Genomic DNA, 24,769 nt, shown 5'->3' on the forward strand with positions numbered 1-24,769 from the left:
GACCTGAAGGCTGGGGTTCTGGGACGCCGTTACTTGCCACTCCTTAGTCGCGCTGGAAAGATCCGGGTAGTGCCGGCAGGGGGCGGTGTGGTGCAGAAGGGGATGGGCGGGAGGCCCCAAGGTTTGGTCTTTTTTTGACACTGAAGGGCGAGAAAGCAGGAAGGAATAGAGGGCTTTGCCTCCCCGCCCCCTCCCCTAGGTGTCAGGGAGTTCGTGCTGATTGCAAGGGTGCAGCCTCTCACCCGGCGCTCACTCGGTGTCGGTGTCGGGGAGCGGGGAGAGCGCTCCCCAAGGCGGAGCCTCCCTCCTGGCCCCCGAGTACCAGTGCCCCCACCGAGAGCGGGGAGGCGGGCACCGCGCTGCCCTCCCTCTGCGCCCCGGCCGCGTGGCTTGCGGCTTATTTTCCCAGCTGGCAAGCGTCGCGCTGCAGACAAGGGAATGCCTGTGGTGAGTTGTTTATTTTGTTGAAGTTTGCGGTGGGCCCGGGGACGTGGGGGGCGAGCGGCAGGCAGCGGCCGGGACTGTTGTGTTTAGGTCTCCGTCCACCTGTGTGGTATAAATCTGCCAGCCTCGGGACGGCAGGGGGCCAGGGCGAGAAAACCCCAGCTGCTCCGAAAGGCCCCCTTTGCCACTTGCAGATCTAGAACCACATTTCATTCTCCACTCCTGGGATCCGCTAGATCCTAGCTTACACGCCCCCTCTCCCCAAGTCCCGGCTCAGGGCTTCCCGCACCCTCTGCGCACAGGACTGGCGCTCCTCGGGGCGGGCGGCAGCCGCGACCCGGCAGCCATGGAAGTTCCTCCCCTAGAGGACATGGGAGCTGAGGTTGTGATCTGAGGAGCGCTCCTGGGATTAGCGGGAACTTGTTGGGGCGGCTTCTGGCGTGAAGTCCGTTCAGGGTCTGCCCAGGACTACAAAACAGGGATCCGGGTTGGCCAGAGTTTCCCAGACTTGAGGCTGCGGGGAGGTCTGCGGTTGGCTCCCCGGGGAACCCAGAGGCACCCCGGGGGCTGATGGCAGTCACGGCCGTGGCTGCGTTTGCCTGGAAGAAAAGCCTAAACACATTAGCGAGCTGGTAAAGCTTTTAAGGCCTTTTCGGGAGCGAGTGGCTGGCTAATGAGAGGTTAATTTTGTTTCGAAGGGAAGGCCGCGCTGGTTTCCTGAGATAAATGGACAGGAAGCGCATTACCTCCGCGCGCTGGCAAGCGGCTCCCAAATGCTTTTTGCACCTGCCGCTTTGAGCCGCGCGAACAGTGGCGGAGCCCGCGGGGATCGCGGGTGCCCGTGGGGTACGCTCGGGTGATGAGCTTCACGCACGCCCCGGGCCCTCTCCTTCCGGGGGCGCAGCGCTCATGCCGGGCTCTGGGGCCCTTCTCTCACACCCAGGTCCTGCGTGTTCCCGAGCTCCGCGGCTCCCTGATCCCGCCAAGCCCCCTCCAGGAGCGGAAGGGTTAAAAATGATGTAAGTACAACCCAGGAGCTGCTTGCCACTGGGCAGTCTGACTCCCGGGCTATTTCAGCCCTGCTTTTCCTACACTGTGGACTGGGGGTGGGGTGGGGTGGGGGGCTCACTCTAGAATGGATTGCACAAATCGCAACCCCAGGTCTGAGTCCCGGTTCCTCTGCCCCAGTTGATCTGTTAAGCAGACAGCAACCACCCTCGTGTTAGATTTCTGGAAATGGAGATATATTAACTGGGGAACAGAAAAAGAAACCGCATCTTGTTTAGAACCCATTAATGTTCTGGCATGCGTTTTAATTCTAGCCTCTTGCACGTTCGTACCGTTGCTCTGCTGAGTCCCCTATTTGTACTGTTTTGGCTTCACCTTTCCTTCTTGAAAACAAAGGGAGAGAGAGTACAAGTGGCAAGAATCGGGGAGGATTTATGAGTTGCACAAGCTGTCACTTCACGGTATTTTTTCTTATTAAAATGTAAAACTTTTATAAGTCATCAATTTTATGTCTGTGTCCCAGCTCCCTCCCTAGATTTTTCTTTGTGGAGTCTTAATGTCCTGCTTAGCTTGCAGCATTGGAGCTGGAGGAGTGGATGCTCTATAGGCGACCACTCACCACGCTCTTGCTTTCCAAGAGGATTCGGGATCTTGCTAGCAGACCAAATTTACCCAGCGAGTGTGTCAACTGACCTAAAGTTTTGAAAATAGGAACCAACTTGCGGTTTGTGAAAATTAACATTTTCCTTTAGCCGGCTGAACACTTATGCAGCAATAAAAAAAGTGAATTGTTAGGCTTATAAATCTTGAGCTTGTCAAATTTTACAACAGAGGAGCAATAAAGCACCTTAGAAGAAATGAAGTTTTTCCTCTAGAGCAGTTCCACTTCACACCAGGATTTGCAGTGACTGGAGGGCGCCCTCTATTGATAAGAAAATCAAGAGCACTCATGTACTTAAGGAACAGGATGGGGTCGGGGTGGGGGGAGGGAAAAAGGGTAAGGGGGGAAGTCATAGAAATCACGGGGGAAAAGACACAAACTAAACTGAATTTGATCCTTATCTCTTGGTTGTGTGTTTTGAAGCATGTTCGATTAAGTGGGATGCTTCTTTATAGCGGTGGGTTTAAATCTTGTGTTAAAGAAAAAGAAACATTTTACTCTTAATTTTTTTAGCAAAATACTTTGAAAAACAGTGTTCACATTTTATTACTTTTAAAAGACGTTTACCAATATTTCATTAATTTTATTTCATTAATAATATGTACTAATTCCAAGAGAGTAAATTTTTGGCCTAATAGTATTTACTCCATAGTATTATCTAAAAATTATAATAGCTAACCCCCCCCCCCCCAAAGTCATTTCTCCAGTCAACACTGAAAGAATTATTTAGCATATTGTGGATGTATGCAAGGCTTGGATTATATCATGGGCAATGAAAGGTGTGTTTACCACTTGTGTCATCATAGTATGTATAGGTAATGAAAAGTTACAGTAAAAAGATAGGCATCCTTCATTAGGGATCTAGTGGTTTGTACAATTCGTAATGTGTCTAATAAGTAAGCTGGGGTGATGGGTTTGCCCTCAATTATCCTGGTCCATTGATTTGCACATTGTTATGTGTGGAATATTTACATGTCCACGGTTGATACGCAATCCCTAATTAGAGATTCTGAGTAAGGTAGCGGGTAGAGTTGCCTACTGCGATTTGGATATACTGTAAGTGAATTTAAAATGGCAACCTTGAGCTATTTGGGGAAAGGCAAAGGCGAGGACAGTACGAAGTGGCTCCCAGACTTTGAGGCCATTCTAGAGATTAGATACCACTTCACACCTACTGATAAGTTAGAGCCTATTATAACCTCTGTTCTGATAATTAGCTTTTCTCCTCATTTCTTGATCCATCCAATTGCAAAAGTAGAAACTGAACTGTCATTGAATTAATCTGCTATTAGATTATGAATGTGTGGAAAAGCCACTAAGCAACAAATGATGGCGTAATTACTCTACACTGCGTTAAAAGCTGCCTCTCCTCATTAATCTAATTACATTGTAACCGAACACGGTGAAGTTCTCCAGCTCTCAGACCCCTCCCAGCCGCTTTCAGGAAGGGAAATGTCAAAGGAGCCAAGAATACCGGAGCCACGCACAGCTGCCTGCGAGTTTCGCTGGGAGCTGACGGGTACCTCCCCAAGTCTACCCGATCCGTTCCGCACCGCGGGTCACTTTCTCATTTCCAAGGTGGCTAGCTTTACCCGCAATAGGTTCGAAAGGCGGCTCTGCAGACGTGCTTAGATGCGAAGGAATTTGCCACGTGGCGCTGGATAAAAGCGCCCGCTTCCTCCAGAGCTGGAGGTGGAGGCGCCGTGTGGGGTGATAAAAAAAATAAATAAATAAATAAATAAATAAATAAATAAATAAATAAATAAATAAATAAATAAATCTAGGAAGGAAGTTGAACCCAGTAACATTAATTCAAAGAGCGGTCAAAGGCCGGTTCCTTTGTAACGGCGGCCAGAGAGAGCGGCTGACACCTCTTTCTATTTGATTCGAGGAAACAGGACATCGCGGCAGGGGTGGATGGGAGGGGAGAGAGAGCGAGCAAGTGGCTGGGCCGGGCGCGGTAGAAAGGACCCGCAGCGCGCGGACGCGGAACTCACGTTACACTAAACCGCAGGAGGCAGGAGGCGGCGTGGAGGGGCGGGCACTTAGGGCCCTGCTAGCGGCGGGCTGGGTCCAGGGCTTGAGCTCGCAGCCAATGGGATGGGAAGGCGGGGGTGGAGACGGCGCCGATTGGTGGGCGAAGGGCGGGCGGGGCAGCAGTGCGGGGCTGAGATTGATTGATCCGGGGCCGCCGCGTAGAGAGATCCGGGCGGCAGGCCGCTGCTCGCCAGGGCTGGGTGCGCCTCCTGTGGGTCCACGCCCGCGCTCCACGCCCGCAGAGCCCACGCTGGCCCGGGCCGGGCGCTCGCGCGCTCGGGGCCGCACTCTGCACTCGCTCACGGTCTTTGTGTCTTCTCTCCCGCCTCCCCTCCCTCCGGCCGCTGCGATGCTGCTGCGCCCCGTTGCCGTCGCCGACTCGCTCCGCCCGCGGCGCGCTGCTCGCTGCGGCGGTGGCGGCGGCCCGTCTCCGACACGGGCCTGAAGGAGGAAGAAGAGGAAGCGAGGCGCGTCCCCCGGCCCATGCCGCAGCCACGGCCCCGGACCCGCCACGGCGCCCGCACCGCCGCCCTCGCCGGAGCCCACGAGACCTGCATGGACGGGCATGGGCTTGAGAGCAGCACCTTCCTGCGCCGCCGCCTCCGCCGCCGTCTCCGGGGCTGAGCAGCGCCGCCACCCCCGGCTCTGCCCGCCTCCCCTGGCACTGCTGCTGCTCCTGCTGCTCAGCCTTGGACTGCTCCACGCAGGTACGAGGCGCGTGCGCGCGGGGGCCCGCCCAGGGCCAAGTGCTTTGTTCCCAAACCCCCCGGTTCCGCGGGCGCCGGGCGGGAGGGCGGCGTGGCGGGACGGGAAGGGCCTCTCGAGCCCCTGACATGCACCTTAGCCGGGCTCGCGGCGCAGCAGCAGGAACACACCCGGGACGCCGGGGAGGCCTCCTCCCCTCCTTCCCCCCCTCCCCCTGGCCTTCCCGGCCTGAGGCTGGGACCGTTGATAAATCTCCCCTCTAACAGCCGCTTATCAAAGATTTCGGGGGCGGGGGTGGCGGGGCTGCGCGCCCGAGACAAATGTTCCGGATGCTTTATTGCCCCGTGCGTTGGTGTTTACTGAAAGTCGGGCTGGGATCAGGTTTCCGCCGCCGCCGCCTCCGACGGGAGACAAGGAGCCTTGTGCTGCTGCCCTGCAGCTGGGGGTGGCGGCGAGACGGAGAAATCGCGCCAGATGGAAAGATTTTCACCAGAGTTTGCAAACTGGGAGGTTAATTTCGAAGTAACTTAAACTTCTTCAAACAGGGGTTTCTTTCGTGTTTGCGAAAGCTGCTTCTAATTCAGCGTTCAGTCTCTTTGGAAAAGCTCGTGCTTCCTGCCCAGCTGCACGTTCAGGAGGGGCTGACAGATACGCTGCTTTCTGGAGCTCAGCGCTTCCCCAATGGAAGCAGCAGTGAGGAGTCTGTTCTAGCCTGGGATACTGTTTTTCTGTTTAAAATCCTCTCCCTAACACAATGTTAAATCTTAGACTTTCCCAATAAAACTGGGGGTGGGGGTGGGGTGAATATCTAGGATGCTCTTTGCAAACAAGACCACTTCTAGGAGTTTGTCTAGACAAGTTTTTAAGTGCGAAATGGAAATTATTGTTTAGTTTGAGAACAACTTGGGCGTTAGATCATTTTTTTCTCCCACACCTTTTTGCCCTGTATTTGTATAACAGTCAACAATGCTCTGATCTGGAGAATCCTAAACTTTAAAGCCACCCAAATGTGGGGGGAGGGGGCGGTAATTTTTACTTACTAAGTCATACTACTAGCCGTTGCTAACAATTCTGGAGGTCTAAGTAATGAGGGTGGGGTGGGGGGGTGGGGATGTGGCCTTTGAGGAGAGGGCTGAATTTACTTTGTGTAACTTCGCATTGTGATGTAACAGCAGCTGCATTTTAAGTGTCACTTGGGAAAACAAATAAATCTTACTGAAGAATGTAGTAATGAAGGCTTTCAATTAGTGACTTTAGAACCTTGGAAAGTAATGTCAATCTGCTTAACAGTTACATGGAAAAATTTTCATGACATGTCACATGATGTATTCAGGGTTGTTTTGTGTGAAAAATAGGTGTCTATAATGTTCAAGCGTGGGTTTTCTTGAAATGGAAATTGAAGTGCTAGGTGGGACTGTGTCCCTCTTGACCGGTGGGATATTGTTTCCCTCCGTTGCTGTAGGGTCCCGTGACAGGATTGGAATGTGGTCTTTGAAGATTTCTTTGCTGGCCCATGAAAGACCTAAGAAGTTGGTTTAAAGGTTTAGAAAATTATGGTGCCTTAGTTCAAGAACTTGGAATGTGAAACTCGTCTCAGTATCTTAATATGCCCTCACTAGAGTCACCATCAGCTTCTACCCAGAATTGCTGTGGTGAGTGATTTCTGTGGACAGCTTGTCGGAGTGGAGCAATTAATCTGGCTATAGAAAGGAGGGCTCCTTTTGAGAGATTTCTTTGAAGAGCGGTGCTATTGAAATGCAGGGTCTGTTTCTCAGAGCAGGGAGCCTAGCAAAGTGCTCTCTGCAGATGGGCTACCATATGTTTTATGCCTGGATCCATATAATTTGCCTCAGCACCCCATATGGCTCCATATTTCACTTAATTCAGCCTCAGCGTATCTTGTTTCTTTTATTATAAGCTGGTGATTGTGCTGCAGATTCACACGTGCAGTCCTGGCATTGAGGAAGCTGTTTTTAAATGATGAGGTCTTTATGTCTGAATCATTAAGCTACACCTGAAAATCCTTTAGCACTTTCATTAACTAGAAGGAAAATACTGTCACACTGATCACAGATGATCTGACTCAAGGAAACAGATATCTGTAACTGCAGATTTTGAACTCTGCCCTTGAGAAATGAAAAGAGTACTTTTATTTGCCTTTTCTTCTCTTAAGCAAACCTCTGCAGTTCCTGACTGGCAGTCCAATATAGGAGTTACTTGCTTACTCATACACTTCATGGGCTTCTTCGCCACATCCTTGAGATTGTTTCTGCTCCGCATTGTCTTGGCATTTTGACAGGAGGCTTACTTTACCGCCTGCAACAGGCAAAGTGTGCATTGTCATTATAAATTCATGAAGCCTGGATATTTCTGGGTGTATGCTGCAAATTAGTCATTCTACAGGAGCCTGCGATGAGGCTCAAACTGCTGACCCAAATGCACTTTCACTCTCATTAGCTTTTCTCCCTCCAATCATCTCTACTCCAGAAGGCTGTTAGAAACCTCATCCAAACAAAAGAGCTCAAGGAGTTCTGTGTTATGTGAGATTTCTCAAAGGAATCAGCACCTGCCTGCTATGAAGGAATGAGGAAGGAACGGAAAGAGGAGCTGGCATCTAAATTCTGCTTCTTTGCCCTTCTGAACAATTGCATCTGCATTGCCATGCTGTTCTGACTTTTGATATTTTATGACTATTTGAAATAATTATAAGTAAATGTACGCTCAGATATATTTTATAGACCGTAAAAAGAACAAATAGGCACTGCAAGTTTAGCGGAAACTGTCATTTACTTGTAGTCTGAGGGCTCTTCATTACTGAGTGATTTTGGCCCAGTTTTTATTTCCTTGCTTTCTGCTTGCTGTGAATCTGATTTAAAAGGGAAAAATGTGATACAGTAGTTACTTACACCTTTTTTTTTTTTTTAAGCTATCAAGTACCATTTTGAGAGTCAGGAATTTAGGGGACATGGTGTGTGGAGGAAGGAAAATGGATTGAGGAAAGGCCCACTTCCTGGGCTTCATACAGCTGCGTATGATCTGCCAGGACAAGGCCTGAAAATCCCTTTGCCTTGGTTTTTCCCATCTGCTAAATGGCTTTAATGACTTTTGGATGGTTTTTTGTTTGATTTTCTTAAATTTTGCTTTTGTTTTGTTGAGTAAAAGTAGTTGAAAATGACTTGATCTACTTTGGAGAGAGGAATTCTATAAATAATAGCTACTTTTGTTAACTTTGCAATGAGCAAACATAAAATAGGCCAGACACAAGATGTCTTTGTGATTAATATTTTAATCTCTTTTGCTCAAGTTAAAGTGACTATTCAATCAAGACTATAACATTTTTCCCTTTTTGGACTTCAAAATGTAAGAAAATGGTTGGGGAGATATCTTGAGAAGTGGTCACCTCCTACCCTTTTCTCCCCAGCTAAAGCCAAACACAGATTACAGGCCATTTAATTTAGATGTAAAGGCAGTTTACTACTGAAAAGATTAAAATATCTTTTTAAATAATCTTTATTTAAAAAACATTTTTAGTAAGTCTTTATCAGATGAAGTCCTAAATCTTGATATTATCCTGAATTTTGTTACGCTCATATCTTTAAATAATTACATATCTAATAGCACACTACTGACTGTTTTCTCCCACCTAGAATAAGATATTTTATGCCTGCCGAAACGGGTTTGGCTCAGTGGATAGAGCGTCGGCTTGCGGACTGAAAGGTCCCAGGTTCGATTCCGGTCAAGGGCATGTACCTGGGTTGCGGGCACATCCCCAGTAGGAGATGTGCAGGAGGCAGCTGATCAATGTTTCTCTCTCATCGATGTTTCTAACTCTCTATCTCTCTCCCTTCCTCTCTGTAAAAAATCAATAAAATATATATTTTTTAAAAAAAAGATATTTTATGCCTGAAAAAAGGTCACAAAGTTCATTTTAGAGCAACCTCCTCATTTCTCAGATGAGGAATGTTAGACTTGAAGAGATTGAAACTTGCTCCATTGTTCAGAGGCCTATAAAGAATGTGTAACACAAATACATGTTGCAGTTCATGTCTATAAAGTTTGAGGTGGATGGTAAAGGAAAGAATTTCTCTTTTCAGTAATTCTAGTGTCCCACTGTATGGAGCAGAATTTAAAAAAAAAAAAACTGGTGCACATGACTGACCTGGCATTGGCAATTCTTACGATTTTTGTGCTTTAAGAGGTTTTATAAATTTTTATGTGAGGAGCTAGTGGCAAAACATCATTTGAAAATTAACTTTTTAAAATAGTAGGGCAGTAATACTTGGTTTTCCATTACTTCATTTCATCACTTTGCTTTAACCATTAAGTACATATGAATTGTTGATTTAAGGGGAAAATCATTCAGATAACTCTAAGAATTCTGTTGTGTTTCTGAAAAATCATAGTTGGAAACATCAGTTTCTGCACTGTGATTTCAGTGTCCTTTTTTGTTTAGCGTACTTTTCCTGGTGAAACTATTGGGGAGCTGGGATCTCAGGGTGATGGATATCAAGGGAGAAATGAATACATAGCTTGGTCAAATGTATCACTATTTTTTAAAGAGAACATTTATACTTTGTAAAAACCAGGATATTAAGTAACAGTTTATATACAATTTATTGATAAACATCTATCAGGAAATGCAGAATAATTTAGTGCTTGGATTTTTTTTTTTTCTTGTTATTCTTTCTCTGTTAGCTTTACTAGAATAAGGTAAAGGTGTTTTAGCCAATCATGCTATAATTTAGGGGTTTCCCCTACCTGAGTTGTGGAAGTTTTAATTATGGTTTTGTGCATAGACAGTGCTTTCCAAAGCAAATTACTTATGCAGTTTTCAAAATCAAAACAAAGTTCACATCTTTTGCTTGCCCTTAGAGCAAAGGAATCTTTATCAAAATCCATAAACAATAGCAAAGTTGGTAAAATTGTCATTTACAATGGCCCATGCTATAAAGTTTTAAGTTAACTAACTGCATGCAGTGTTTCTCCCAGTGGCTTAATTTGTGAGAGACACAGAAGCACAATGCAACCCTATTTCTGAAGGCCTTCTTAAAATAGGAGGATATGAAATAGAACAAACAGTCCCCAGAGGAGAATGTCATTTTCTCATGTAGCTCAGGAAGTTATGAAGCGTTTAAAAAATGTGTGGTCTTATCTTCTTTCCCATAGGTGACTGCCAACAACCAGCCCAATGTCGAATCCAGAAATGTACCACAGACTTTGTGTCCCTGACTTCACACCTGAACTCTGCCATTGACGGCTTTGACTCTGAGTTCTGCAAGGCCCTGCGTGCCTATGCTGGCTGCACCCAGCGAACTTCAAAAGCCTGCCGTGGCAACCTGGTATACCATTCTGCTGTACTAGGTATCAGTGACCTCATGAGCCAGAGGAACTGTTCCAAGGACGGACCCACATCCTCTACCAACCCTGAAGTGACCCATGACCCTTGTAACTATCACAGCCATGCGGGAGTCAGAGAACTCAGGGGAGGGGACCAGAACCCTCCTAATTACCTTTTCTGTGGCTTGTTTGGAGATCCCCACCTTAGAACTTTCAAGGATCACTTCCAGACGTGCAAAGTGGAAGGAGCCTGGCCACTCATAGACAATAATTACCTTTCGGTTCAAGTGACGAATGTGCCCGTGGTCCTTGGATCCAGTGCTACTGCTACAAATAAGGCAAGAATACTTTTTTTTCCCTTCTTCTTACTTATACCTTTCAGGTTTCCGACTCTTCAGACAACCTGGGAAAATTGAAATGAAAGACCTAGTTTAAAAAGAACTTTGCTTGGTCTTCTTGGCAGGCAGTGTTAGCAGGGTGGATGAAGGATTAAATGAAAATTAGTAAGGAATTTCTTGGTGGAATTCTAGGGCTTATGAGAAATGTGTGTGTAAATTTAAATAGGCAATGATACAAAAAATAAAAAGTGAACAGTAATGTTGGGTTCTCTTGGGAAAAGGCAGGCCTATTTAATGAAAAACTGCTTTTTTCAGTGATGTCTTTTTTGAGTGCATATGTATATGACTCGAGGAAATCCATGTTTAGATTTATCAGATTTGACTGATGTAGGTTTTCTGAATAAAGAAAGCTGTGAAGCCTGAGGGCAATAACCCATCAGGAAATATATTTTATTGGAAATTTGGAAGCTATGGTAAAAGGTAATGGCTATAAGCCAACTTCCCAATGGCAAACCTAAAAGTCTGTTAGTTACTGTCCTGTGGTGACCAAGGAAATAAGAATTGGATATTGTAGAGCAGTGATGTATAATCTCAGGCTAACAATTTAAGTGAGAAGCCGAGGGGAAAACTGGCAAAATTAAGTTAAGCTTGCCCTGCCTAGCTGCCAGTATTGTGGTTCTTGTTGCTTGGTTGGTTTTAAAGAAACCAATACTGAATCCTCTAAATCAACTTTAAGGCACAGATGTCTTAGTGCAACAATTTTCAACCTTTTTCATCTCGTGGCACACAAAGTAATTACTAAAATTCTGTAGCACACCTTGCCAATCTGACAAAAAAAAAAAAAAGGTATAATTTTGATTCATTTACACCCAATGGCTGTTCTGTTGGCTGTTGTCATTTTTTTTTTTTTGACAATCTAAGGGAAAAGAGGTCAGTGCCCCTGACTAAAGAGTCAGGTATTGCATGTTTTAAAAATTCTTGCCCTGGCTGGTGTGGCTCAGTTGGTTGAGTGTCACCCCATGCATTGAAAGGTCGCAGGTTTGATTCCAGGTCAGGGTACATACCCAGGTTGCAGGTTCGGTCTCTTGTCGGGGTGCTTATGGGAAGTAGCCGATCAATGTTCCACTCTCACGTTGTTGTTTCTCCCTCTCTCTCTAATTCTCATAAATAAAAAAATTTTGCTGTATAAGTGCAAGTAGTACATGCTAGGAACTGGGTTTTCAGTTGCCAGTCAGCACTACTTCATTCACTAGTAAATAAATAAATAAAGTCGCAAGGGTTTTCCATAATAATAGTGTCCCCCAAGTAAGCAGCTCCCTCCCTTCGTTTCCAACCACTAAATCACACATGCAGACAATCTCATTTTGCTTAATTTCCTTTGTTTATTTTGTCTATTCATCAGTTGGCTTAGACTGAAATATAATTGACAAGGATCAATCTTCTGTAATACTGATGACTCTTCTTTGATTTCAGGACCCCTCCCTTGCCTCAAAACCTGTGTGGTATATTTTTAAAGTGAATTTAAGTTATTGTACTTGGCATTTTGTGGAGGGAGTTTATAACTCCTCCAGAGATAACCAGTGGTATCACAAATCTAAGATGAGACGTCATTGCTCTGAACAAAGACTATTACAGTGGTGCAGACATCTTAGAGGATCTGAAAATGTTTACACTTCAGTCCCAGTACAAGCCCAAGCTGGCCTTTCCAAATCCTACATCTCAAATAAACTTTCCTTTTCTGACTTTTATAAGTATGCACACAATTTTTTCTATCTGAACATTAAAATATGTACTTGCTATGTTATGGTGTAAAGTTATATAATTATGAAGTTTTAGGACCAGCCATGGCCAAAAATCCATCATTGAAGCAGTCAGGTCACAGAATCTGAGATTAGTCTTTGGGAAAACATAACACTGGAAATTCAAGAAGGCAGTTCCATTGGGAATGGAGAAAATCAGCATCAATTGTGCAAATAATTGAGGGCTTAGAGAAGTGGTCTTTAAGCACTACTATCAAGATTAGTAAGTGCTATGTGCATGGGAAAATGTTGGTTCAACACTGAAGTACTTTATTTAGATCATTCCATTTAAGTTGTGGTTGAGTCTATCATAGTTTTTAGCAAATAAGTAAATAAAAGGTACATCGTTTTTTCTCTTTTACTTTGTTTACGGATCAAAGGTTTTACCCATTCTAAAGAAAGGAGGTTGGGGGTCTTTTCTTGACATAAATTCAGGCCAATGATGAGAATGCTTGGTCTTTAATTGCACTATTGGAAAGTATTTCCCCACATCTGGTCACCATGCTGTTCAGCAACAAATTACTCTATGGCTTCATGACCTCTAGTAGTTGTTTTTTTCTTTTTTGTTGTAACTCTCTCCAAAGCCCCCAGAAGCATCTGGAAGGTTACTGTTAAAGGTCTCTCAATGCTGGTATGACCTCTGCTGATGAAACTAAGAGAAAACCTAAAATTTTGCAATACAATTTCCTTTTATCTACCCAGGGACAAAATAAAACCTGTAAAAAAATTCTAAGCAATGAAAAAATGATGGTAATAAAAGTAAAAACAGTATGAGGCAAAAAGCACTTATGAAATAAGTTCAAAAAAGAATCTGATTTTTTTTCCCCTTGATGTCTATGCAATAGTATAAAAACACCTTTCAGAAGATTTTTTACTGAAGCTTTGGACACATACATAGACCAGCTATTGGATAACCTAGCACTGCATTTTGCAGATACTGTGCCCTCCTTATGATGAAGCGTTTTTAATGACCCATGTGCTCAGTGTTACTAGCTTTAAGACTGACCAATGGTATTAATGAGACTGATCAGCTGTGATACTGAAATCATATTTAAGCATCTATTAATTTGCCTGCCTTCAGCACTGAACTCAAGCACTAGACCTGGGTATTTTGGCAGTAAGGTCCCTAAAACAATTCTTCATCCTGGGAACCTGGCTTCTTGAGCAAGCACTTTCAAGCTTAGCTTTGTGAGCTCTACCTGACCTTCATTGCCCACTTTCCTCATCACAAAAATACAAAACTTAGTGGAGGGATATGTAAACAAAATGAAAAGTGAAGTCATCTGTACTCCAGGGACCATTTACTAGCCACACCTTTCCCCTTTTCCACATGCAGGCAGTGAGTTCAGGGCAGGTAGGCCTACAGTGCTGGACAGTGTGGCCCCGTCCCCCCATTTGTCATGGTGCGCGCAGGTGTGCTTCCTCAGGGCCTCCAGGGTTTTATGTCCTCTGCCAGCCTGCTAGGCTGTCTCTGGAACAGTCTGTGTGGTTGGCCATCTTGCCAGGTAGGTGTGTTCCGAGGCCAGGGCTGGTTTTTCATCTCTCCACCCCTCGGGGCTGTAGGGGTTTCTGGCACAGCTACACACCTGGGCTGAGATCCACATCAGCTCTGGGCCATCTTCCCCACCTTTGGCTGCGAGAGGCGCTTCAGACCTGCAGGCACTGGGGGAGAGATGAGAGGACAGGCTTAGAACTGGCAGGGTTGGTTACTTGGGAAAGAAAAGCAGTTTTTGTTTGGGGGAGGAGTAGTGCACACTAGGCTCCAGGCGGACACAAGTCAATAACTCTCCTGAGCCTCTCCAGTGAATAAATGGATCGTCTGTGGCAGTACTTGACTTCTGTACCTTCTCTTCCACATCCCCCTTGCCAGTCTCTCAGTCTCAGCTCCTGTGTTCTTCTGTGTATCTCTGTTTAAGTGGACTCAATAAAGATTTGTATATGCTGTGATTGTAGAAAGTGATTTTGATAAATTATTTTATGAAAGGATTCTGTACTTTGCAAATATGCTATATTCCTAATAGCCTATAGCAGTGATGGCGAACCTTTTGAGCTCAGCGTGTCGGCATTTTGAAAAACCCTAACTTAACTCTGGTGCTGTGTCACATAGACATTTTTTGATATTTGCAACCATAGTAAAACAAAGACTTATATTTTTGATATTTATTTTATATATTTAAATGCCATTTAACAAAGAAAATCAACCAAAAAAATGAGTTCGCATGTAAGCTCTGACATGCGTGTCATAGGTTCGCCATCACTGGCCTATAGTATTAAAAAATCAGTTTGTGAGGTGCATTTAAAATTGTTCCTTTTCCAAAAAATTTCAGGTATGCATTTATTGCACACCTAAACAATGATATTTTTAAATTATTTTTTACAAGTAATTTAGATACTTTTGCTTTACTTTTTATTTTATTTTAATGCATGTCCTTTCCCATCACTATAGCTTTCTTATCCTCCAATCTCAGTGAGACAAAATTACAAATGTCGGGGGTGGTAAGCAGGGACTGGCAGATTTTCCTGTGCTTCATCCTTTAGTGAGAAGGTGGTTTACTTTAAGGCAGTTTGCATTTGGGAAAGAGGTGTTCTTTGTGCTTGACCAAGCCTGGTGATTGTTGGCCAGGTGAGTGGACACTGAGGTGCCTCATATGTTCTTGCTGCCACCATGGGCCACCGGCTTCAGGTTATCCCATGGGCAGTAGCACCCAACTACCCAAAGCATGGGAAGAGGTCCTTACCCTTCAAGTTTCTCTCTATATATATTTAAAAGTTCCTAATTATCCCTAATTCTTAAACTCTTTATAGAAATTCTGAAAACTTTCACTGGGATGATGGAGGGTGAAGAATTAGTTCATTTGGTTCATTCTTGCTTACTATGTTCTTCAAACTGTAAACCCAACGTGTTCCTTATTTGCTTATAGGGTCCTAGAGTATGCATTGGGTCCTCTTTCTTTCTGGTGCCTCTTCGCATGTAGCTGTTGTTCCACAACAGTATATGGCATGTAAACCTGTTGTGGATCATTCTGTTGGTTACAAAATCAGAGAGCTATGTGCCTGCATTGCGAAGCCTTTCCACTGTCATTTTAAGCATATCTCTGGATCAAGGTTTGGAAATCTGTTCTCTCTTGACCCCAGGCCTAGGGCATTGTTTTTGGAGCCAAGTTTCTGTAACCCATATGTTTTTTTTTATCTTTACTGATAGATGCAGTGTGAGCTACACTGTGGACTAAGGTAGCTGCTGCATCCTCCCATCAGCAGGAGTGTATTTTAAATATATGAACACTGTTCTTGCATGCAAGGGGACATTTTCTTTCCTTCCAGAGAGCACAACTGCTTTGCAGATATATTGCAACCAATCTTTAAAATCTGAGATTGCTCTTTATTTTGTTATGACTTATCTGTTATGCAGGTAATTCTTGCCATCACGTTAAGATTTGCTCCTTGTCCTGGTCCTCCTTGTTTTGCAGAAATTAACAGAGTTGCTAGACTAGTTGAGGTATATTGGGGAGCAGGAGGGAAAGAAGTTTGCAGTTATAGCTCCCTGCTTAGTATAATAATTTATCTGATTAAATTTATGATTTAGTTCTGAGTTTCAACCAGCAAGCATCAAAGGACCTACTGTGTGGGGGAGGTGCGGGATGAATGCAGGCTCTGCCTCATTCTAAGCACATAAGTGAAATTTGCAGCAGTCAATGGAGAATTGTGGGATGTGTAAAACCAGCCATTTTCAGGGTGGTTTTTTTTTTTTTTGAACATTGGTGGCCTGCATTCATAAGCTGGTTCCACGTGCTGCTACTTAGCAAGTTGTTGCAGCTGCCAGGAAGGGCCAGAGAGCCCTGGCTGGTTTGGCTCAGTGGATAGAACATTGGCCTGTGGACTGAAGAGTCCCGAGTTCGATTCCGGTCAAGGGCACATGTCCAGGTTGCAGGCTCGATCCCCAGTAAGGGCTGTGCAGAAGGCAGCCAGTCAGTGATTCTCTCACATCATTGATGTTTCTAGCTCTCTGTCCCTTCCTTTCTGAAATCAACAAAAATACATAAAAAGTAATAAAGTAAAATTGCTTAAAAAAAAAAAGAAAGAAAGAAAAGAAGGGCCAGAGAGATGGGTTGCTGAACCCAGAGCACACTCCTCCACCCTGGTCACTTGTCTCAGGTCATTTTTTTTACTTCTGGAGTTTGACAGTCTCCCTTTCCATCCAGCCACTGTCAGAGTCCCCCCTTATTTACACCCACATTTCCTCACACTCCTACAGCCTAGTAGGGTCTAAAGCCCTGGCTGCCACTTTTGAAAGGTTGTTGGTCTTTGATTTAATCCAAAAAGTTTCCAGAATTTGACTATCAGTCTTCGGTTTTTAAATTCATTTTTCAGGATCCCATCTCACCTTTAAAACTCATGAAAGCGTGTCTTAGATATCCTTATCTGCCTTGAATTTATTTATTGTAGAAACTATTGAAACATTGAAGAGGTATGAGAAGAGCAGAAATCGGCTGTAATTCCAGGCGGTAGTGCTCTTATTTGTCCTTTTCTGTTTCCTGCATAGCCCTTGTGTGTACTGGATTATCACGTTTTAGGCCCAGGAACTAGTACTCAACTTTGCTTTATATACTGGTAGTTTCAGCAAATTGCCTGGAGGTAAAAAGGATTTCCAAATGCCTGTGGAAAGAAAGCAGAGAAAGGAGAAGGAATTATTAGCTGTACGGTGTAAGTATAAGTAGAAAAGATCACTTTGTAACATGAATGGGCCTACCTTGGTTATTCTTTGTGCAGTATTTTCCAAACAAGGTTCACCTTTATATTGTCTATACACATTAAAACATTCTGGCTAATGAGTCCTTTTACCATCTTTCTATTCTTTGGAATGAAGAGAGACAGTAGATGTTAGTAGAAACTCTAAAATTGTACCAGGTCTGTATCGGCCTCTTTGAAAGCCTGCATTTTGAATCTCCTGGACTATGTGCCACTCTGTCCAGATGTGGTTTAGGAGGAGGAGAGGACCTTCCAAATCCCCCACTTGTAAGTGAAGTTAACCCAGGGCCTGCCCTGCCCTAGCTAGGCAGGATTCCATGTGTCCCATGGGCCCCTGCTGCTTTAAAACAGATCCACACTCCTCCATAGTTTAAACCAGCGGCACAAGGCCAAGTCTGATGCACAGCTGAGAGTTAGAACTTGTTTTTCTGTCACATTTCCAAGTGTCTCTCTCTGCCCTGTTAAATTTTCTTTGAGTCAACATTTTGAGAGGAAGGGGCGAGAGGGAAACATTGGGTGGTTGGTACTTTTTTGTTGGCTTCAACTAATGCTAACCAAACAGTTTCTGCCTGTGCGGAATGTGGCATGCAAAAAGACTTACCTACAGTGTGGAACAATGAAAAATGCTACCTTACCCATTTTGTCTTTATTTGTTTTGACTGCAGTAGAACTTGCTCTTCCACTGTTTTGAATTTTGTGTTCTTGTGGGTGGGGTAACTTAAGGACTCTTTAAACTGCTCAGCCTGCCAGTGCGTGGTAACTAACAGGAATAGCAACACACTTCTAAGATGCAGAATTTAAGCGACAGCCTTGCCCTGGATGCACGGTGCTGTTGGGTCTAGAAAGAACTTCAGGTGAGACTGGTTCTGTGGAGAGAGGAGTTTTTTATGTCCTGGTTAGCTGGTTATTTTTAGAGTTGGAGTCAAAAGAACATTTGGCTAATTCTGTTGGGGTTCTCTCAGTGTTGGAATATAGTAAGTATGTGTACTGTGGATAGAACTGATATGACAGCATTTCAACACTTTCATAAGCTCTGAAATGGGGTCAGGGTTCAATCTTTGCATTTTAAGATGTGTGTGAATACGCACAGATGTGCACACATGAGCTTAGCAGTGTTGTCTTCCTCTTTCCCTACCTCAGGAAAATGAAGACAGAAGGATATTGTTTTTGTAGCATTCCTGGTAACTGACTTCTTGAAATATTTGGTCAGGGCCTCTAACTACCTTGTGGGCTTTTTTTTTTTTTAATAACCCTGAGAACTTGAACCTAGAAGTGACAAAGTATGAGTGTAGTATTGGTGAAGACCTTCAAGCCCTTTTATACCTTTTTAATCACCTCCCAAAACTGAAGGGAAAAAAAAAAAAGATTAAAGAGGCTGTGATTTCCTAATCCCCAACGGTTTGGGAAACAGCTGTGCTAAACCTAAGCCCAGAGCATTTGCCCACAGACCCTCTGGGGCCTGGAATGTGTGGCCCTGCCCCACAGCCCCTGAGGAGTGAGCTCCCTGAAGGGGAGGGCCAGACCTGCTAGGGCAGATTCTTACCCCTAGAGTTATGCTTCAGGCCCTGGCTCTCACCTTTCAAAATATTTTTAGCCTCTGGTCTGAAGCACAGTGGCAGCCTGGGCCTGTAATACTGTCCACACATGCCTAGCTTCACATCTAGAAGCACTGTGAGTCCCTACATTTGCTGAGCTCCCTGTATGCAAAGTCTGAGCACAGCCAACAAACAAGAAGTTCCTGTGGAGTTCTCTGAGTGGCTGAGACTTTAAGGACCAGAGGTCTTTTCCTCGTGGCTCCGCACAGCCTTACTCTGGTCTGTACGAGGAAAATAGCCAATTTCCCTGTCTCTGAGCCTATTTATACTTCCAGCCTTCCTTGTTTTAAGTGTATAGAAATTTTACTCTTTGGCAGTGGACGTTTTTGTGCCTGTCCCTTTTATGTGTCATCCCTGGGCCTGCTTCCCTTTCACTCTGGCATGCTTTTTGCAGCCTCTGAGCCCAGTGCTTCTGCCCTGGACCACCCTAGCAGCCTCAGCTGTGGGTGTCCTTCCCTCTGGTTTGGTTTCTTCTTTCTCCGTCTGCTGCCAAGAATCCCTCCACCAGCCAAGGCGGCCCTTGTTCCTGCATGTATTACCTGGGGCAACAGTGAAGAATAAATAAGCTGATCCATTCCATTTCCCTGGATTCCTGTAAGTGTTCCTAGAACAGACCTCTGTGGAAAGAGACTCTGAGGGGAGAGAAACCTGTTTTGATATCTCTCTTAAAGGTAGCTGATTCTTAGTCCCATTCAAGCCCTAAAAGGAGTCAAGGGTAAGGTTTTTAAGCCTCCACCCTCCTTTTAAACATGTATACTGTCTTGTCCCAGTCCAACACAATCATTTAACAAAATACACTTTCGTAAGTCTTACATTCAGTCTTCCTGTAGTAGATAGTTGATACAGAGGCTGAGTAGTGACTGTAAAAGTTGACTTTAGTTCACTGAGATCACACCTTCTTGGCAAATGTTTTTCCTTTAATTTTAAGTAAAATTGTAAGTGACATCAGTAATCAACCCAACTTTTGTTCAAACAATGTTATTCTAGATGAATGTGCTCTTTTTCTCCCCTGCTCCTAAAAATGGAAGAGAGACAGAGTTCTCCCGTCTGACAACCAAAGGACAGGCACCTGCCTCCCAGCCTAGATGGGTGACTCAGCTCCACCCAAATCGACATTTCCCGGCTTCCCTGTCCGGGTGGGGTGAGGCTGGGGGTGACCAGGGAAAACACTGGAAGGAAGGAGCCTTCACAGCCTCTACTTCCTTTTGGTGTTCCCAAGTGTCCTAGGCTTTGACTTAAGAAGTAGAGAGGCGTGTTTAAGAGCTGGAGATAGAGCATGTGTGCGTCTTGGAAGCATGTGCTCTTGTTGGAATGGTTTCTTTTCTGCTGAAGGTAGAGGCTCTATGCCACTTACCTGGGAAAGGGGCTGTGAGCACATGGTCTCTTATCCTCCCTCAGAGTCACCTATTTTTTCAACCTGTGATGCATCCAGAGAATCTGATGAAGGGGACATATTAACTAATCATATGAAATAAAATTCATTTAGGTTCCTTTAACACAAGCAGAATTTTAACCAGGTCCATATCAAAATTGTTTCCCCGTGTTCCAAGCTAATTTCTGTGACAATTTCACTTTAGTTTGCTGGCCCATTAATCCAAGAAATGTGAGTCCCTTGACCGAGAAGTCCAGTTCTGGTATTGGAGGATTCCCGGAAGGTCCTGCACTTGCCGTGCCAAATGGCCTGATTAAACACTGATAAATGTTTCCTCCAAAAGGCAACGAGCACACATAGTTAAGTGCACAACCTTTGGGGAATTCTGCTGTTTGAAAACCTGTGCACAGCACTTTACAAGGCTATTGAGCTTGGGAAAGATACTGTATCTTGGCAAGACAGTGCCTGAGTTTTCCTTTTTGTTGGCTACCTCATTTTTTTTAAATGCATCCTCCCTGTCCCCCATCCCCTCCCCCCCCCAGATGCCTCTAAATTTTGATATTTCACAGCAAACCTTAAGTCTTTCTTGCTTTCATGTGTGGAAAGGTTGATTTGTAGCTGCTATCTTTCTCTTCCTGATAGACCTGTGGGTGGTAAAGATCTCAGGGAGTGAATATTAAAAATGAATGAGGAGAACTGGAGTAGGTTGTCTGAGGTGGGGTTTGAGAGGAACTGGGTGGGGGAGGTTTAACAAAAGGCATTGATGTTTTAAATGCACAGAAATGCCATCCATCAATAATAAATGGTGTGGCATAGAACAGATGTGCCAAATTGAGTTATTACAGCATATGGATCTCTCACAGAGGGAGAAAAGAAAGCAGCATAGCTGGTGTTTTAGAATTATCTGAGAGCTTTAGAATATGATTTTGAATACCCTGTTTTTACAAAGCTCTGATAACTGCTAGTTGGAAATACAAAAGGTTTGGAATTTCCAAATTTTTTAATTAAATTTTAAATGTTTTAAAAGAGTTATTAGTGTTTTTTTCTGAAGAGAGAGACAGAACCTGAAAATGAATTTCTGGCCCTTTATGGCTGAGTGCTTGCCATTTAAGAGCTTGTATTGTAATTATATGAGGAATGAAATTGCATTACAAAACTTAAGTCACGTGAAAGTATTACCTAGTGTTTTCTACATTTACATGGATGGTATCTCTAGGTACGTACTTAAACTACAGAGGAACACTTAGGAAACCCCCTCACGCTTTGAGATCGATGCATCACCCTCAGTATTTTGATTCATGAGCTAAATTGTATACATAGGCTCTGTATTTCACCCCACAGAGAAATATCAGCTTCAGTGTCTCAGAGAATATCACTCCCAGGGAATTGGACAGATAAAAATCTTTTAGATAAGCTGGAATATTTTGTAAGTGTAGATACTAGTGCAGAAGTCAAGCTTCGAGTTTTATTTGATCTTCTCAAGGTGTGTCACAGGCATAGCAGGGCATACGTGTGGGGGCTTGAAATGAGTCCTGGGTAGGATGGGTGTGCTCAGTGAAAACAGCAGATCCCTGGGAAGACATGTGGAAGGACTCCACTCATCTTAATATTGACCCATTCTTGCCTTTTTGGAAACTCCCGTGGAACTGGATCTCTGTTTTCCCAACAAAACTAATTCCTCTTTGTTTTTTCTAAGGTGAACAAAAAGTACTTAATTCTTGCAAATAACAAGTCAGTTTAAATTTGAGGTTTGTTAGACTCAAAAAACAAATTACTTAGCTGTTGCAGAAGAGTTTGTGGAATCTTTGGGAATGTTCTCATTGAAAGCGAGGATACTGATTATATGAAAAGTCTATTACTAACTCTTATTTTAGCCATTTATATTAACTTTGAATCTCTCAGGTGCAGAATTTACTTGAGTTAATCTTTTCACCTATAAGGGATCCTGGCTTGTCTTAGAAAAACAACACACACAAAAAACTTGTCAAACTGTCTTTAGAGCCACCAAATAAATCTGTTTTATAGTCCCATTAGATACCTAGCTCAAAATCCCATTCACTCTGGAAGGTCCTATGGTTGGATGCACAACAAATTTCCTGAACTCATCTCTGGTACACCTCCTTTGGGTTGTTAAGAAGGTGTTGAAATGTGAGAAGTCTGGTAGTGAAATTAAATTGTGGCTCAGGGTAATTAGAAAGGGAGAAATCCAAGCATTTCATAGCACATTGTCTGGCCTTAGTTGCAGCTGCAAACAACGGATATGAATTTAACCAGTTGCTACAGTGCAGCTGGTTCAGATCTGGCTTTACAACTGGCTAAAGTAAAATGAAATGGCTGGAAAATTCCAGTCAAGTAACACCAGTGAGAACATGTGGGATTAAATAGTGTGAGCAAATGCTGGCTGAGTTCAGGAAAAAAACTTCAGACATAAACTTGAGGGTGGTGGTGAGGACTCGTAGAGAGAGGGGCAGGAGGGGGCCAGGGCCTTTTCTGGCCTTTTTAACAAGGGTCTATTGTTTTGATTAGTTTCCTTGCAGGAGGTGGTTCCCTCCATCCAGAGTAATTTGTAGTGTGTTGGCCTGTCTACCTTCCTCCTTGACTGAAGTCACCTGATACTTTTTTTTTCCCTCCCAGAAGAAAGAAAAATAAGCTGTTACCTCAGTGACTGACAATAACACAAATCTCAAAATGTAGTCCTTTTTTCTTGGGGACCGTTTTCCCACCTTGTGAGACCAGGAGGTCTTGTCTCTTCCTTTCACCACCTGCACGGGAGATGTTGAGAGTGTTAGAGGCCTAGGTGCTCAAAGGTTCAGTTTTTTTTAAATAATTGTTCTCACTAAGGAAAGAAAGTGGGTTCACTAAAGGGAAGCGTTTGTATTATCGAGGGTTTTTTCTCTCCATGAATTGTCTGCTTGATTTGGAGAATTGAGAGTTGGCTGGGAGAATTCTGAGAGGCTGCAGGGCCGTGTGCTATTTGGGGAAAACATTTGCTGTAACTAGGTTTAGGGTATTTATTCTCTGCCAGTGCTTGGGAGCTGTATTTGCCAAGTGATTTTCCTGTCGCAGGGATTAGGCGGTCATGTGAAACATTTGATTAAGAGATGTAGAGAGATCTTTCCTGAGGCCCTTGCTTGGTAGCTGTGTGGTAGCTGCCGCTGGGATGACCCCTCAACTCTCTGCTACGTCCCCAGTGGTCACAAGTAAGTTTGTAGTGTTTAGTCATGGGATATTTTTTTTTACAGTCCAATAAAGAAACCTTTTAGGAATCAAAGTTCCGGTAGGTATATTGTTAACTGCCTAATTGAGAAAGGAATCTTTTTTTCTCAGAACTATTCCACTCATCTGCTTTTGGAAAGAGACCAGATATAAACGATCAATAAAAACTGCCTATATCCCAACAGCAACATTGTTCTGACTCAGTAAAGAGACATTTTCCTCATGCACATCTCTGGACTTGTGTTAAATGTTCATTCTAAACACACAGGACTTCTTAATTTTTCCTCACAGCAACCTTCTTCTTGGTGAGGGGCTGAATGTGGAGGTTCTTTCTCTAGCTATTCAACTCCAGAGTGAGGAAAGCTCTTGATACAGAGGGATGCACCGTCCTTTTCCCTCCCGTTGTGTTAAACTGTGCATGTTCCTCCTTCCCACAGATCACGATCATCTTCAAAGCCCACCGTGAGTGTACAGATCAGAAAGTATACCAAGCTGTGACCGATGACCTGCCGGCTGCCTTTGTGGATGGCAGCACCAGCGGTGGGGATGGTGACGTCAAGAGCCTGCGAATCGTGGAAAGGGAGAGTGGCCGCTACGTGGAGATGCACGCCCGCTACATAGGGACGACGGTGTTTGTGCGGCAGCTGGGTCGCTACCTGACCCTCGCCATCCGCATGCCTGAAGACCTGGCCATGTCCTACGAGGAAAGCCAGGACCTGCAGCTGTGTGTGAATGGCTGCCCCCTGAGCGAGCGCATCGACGACGGGCAGGGCCAGGTGTCTGCCATCCTGGGGCACACCCTGCCTCACACCTCTCTGGCACAGGCCTGGCCCGGCTACACACTGGAGACTGCCAATGCTCAATGCCACGAGAAGATGCCAGTGAAGGACATCTATTTCCAGTCCTGTGTCTTCGACCTGCTCACCACTGGTGATGCCAACTTCACCGCAGCTGCCCACAGCGCCTTGGAGGACGTGGAGGCGCTGCACCCCAGGAAGGAACGCTGGCACATTTTCCCAAGCAGTGGGCACGAGACGCCCCAAGGAGGCAGCCATCGGTCTCTCAGTCTAGGACTCACGTGCTTGATCCTTGTTGTGTTTTTGTAGGGGTTGTCTTTTATTTTTTTGTCTATAACAAAATTTTAAATATATATTGTCATAATATATTGAGTAAAAGAGTATATATGTATATACCATGTATATGACAGGATATTTGTCCTGGGACACCCACCAGATTGTACATACTGTGTTTGACTGTTCTCACGTATGTTGGATGTAGTGTTCTTTGATTGTATCGATTTTATTTTGCAGTTTTGTGAAATGTTTTATAATGTCCCTGCCTGGGGACCTGTTAGAAAGCACTTTATTTTTTATATATTAAATATTTATGTGTGTACCTGGTTAGTATGTATAGTACGTATACAGAGACACCATACCCAGCGACCCTTTGAGTATGACCAGTGATGACGTGTGTAGCTGTTCTTGGCCGCCCCCTCTGCCCTTTCCCATTGC

General features: G+C 44.4%; 1 protein-coding gene across 3 annotated transcripts; it reads left to right on the plus strand.

The window, feature by feature from the left end:
- The first annotated feature begins 413 nt into the window (after window positions 1-413).
- Window positions 414-24,653, plus strand: RGMB (repulsive guidance molecule BMP co-receptor b). Of its 3 annotated transcripts, XM_036308157.1 has the most exons (5): window positions 414-447; window positions 1,388-1,463; window positions 4,598-4,857; window positions 10,022-10,530; window positions 12,004-12,690. In XM_036308157.1, the coding sequence occupies exons 2-5, from the start codon at window positions 1,459-1,461 to the stop codon at window positions 12,340-12,342; spliced, it is 1,113 nt and encodes a 370-aa protein (XP_036164050.1). In that variant the 5' UTR covers window positions 414-447; window positions 1,388-1,458; the 3' UTR covers window positions 12,343-12,690. The 3 variants fall into 3 exon arrangements, with proteins under 3 accessions (XP_036164050.1, XP_036164048.1, XP_036164049.1); XM_036308156.1 differs by lacking the exons at window positions 414-447; window positions 1,388-1,463; window positions 12,004-12,690 and adding exons at window positions 6,318-6,507; window positions 23,696-24,653 and having other exon boundaries at window positions 4,728-4,857; XM_036308155.1 differs by lacking the exons at window positions 414-447; window positions 1,388-1,463; window positions 12,004-12,690 and adding an exon at window positions 23,696-24,653 and having other exon boundaries at window positions 4,281-4,857.
- Window positions 24,654-24,769: the final 116 nt, after the last annotated feature.

Source organism: Myotis myotis, unplaced genomic scaffold (genome assembly GCF_014108235.1).
Source record: "Myotis myotis isolate mMyoMyo1 unplaced genomic scaffold, mMyoMyo1.p scaffold_m19_p_5, whole genome shotgun sequence".
Lineage (NCBI taxonomy): Eukaryota > Metazoa > Chordata > Mammalia > Chiroptera > Vespertilionidae > Myotis > Myotis myotis.

Excerpts from the sequence above, each read along its gene's own strand:
- RGMB (XM_036308155.1), top strand. The coding sequence starts at position 4,716 with ATGGGCTTGAGAGCAGCACCTTCCTGCGCCGCCGCCTCCGCCGCCGTC. Across the intron at positions 4,858-10,021 it reads CCTTGGACTGCTCCACGCAG|GTGACTGCCAACAACCAGCC; the intron begins GTACGAGGCGCG and ends TCTTTCCCATAG. Across the intron at positions 10,531-23,695 it reads GTGCTACTGCTACAAATAAG|ATCACGATCATCTTCAAAGC; the intron begins GCAAGAATACTT and ends TCCTTCCCACAG.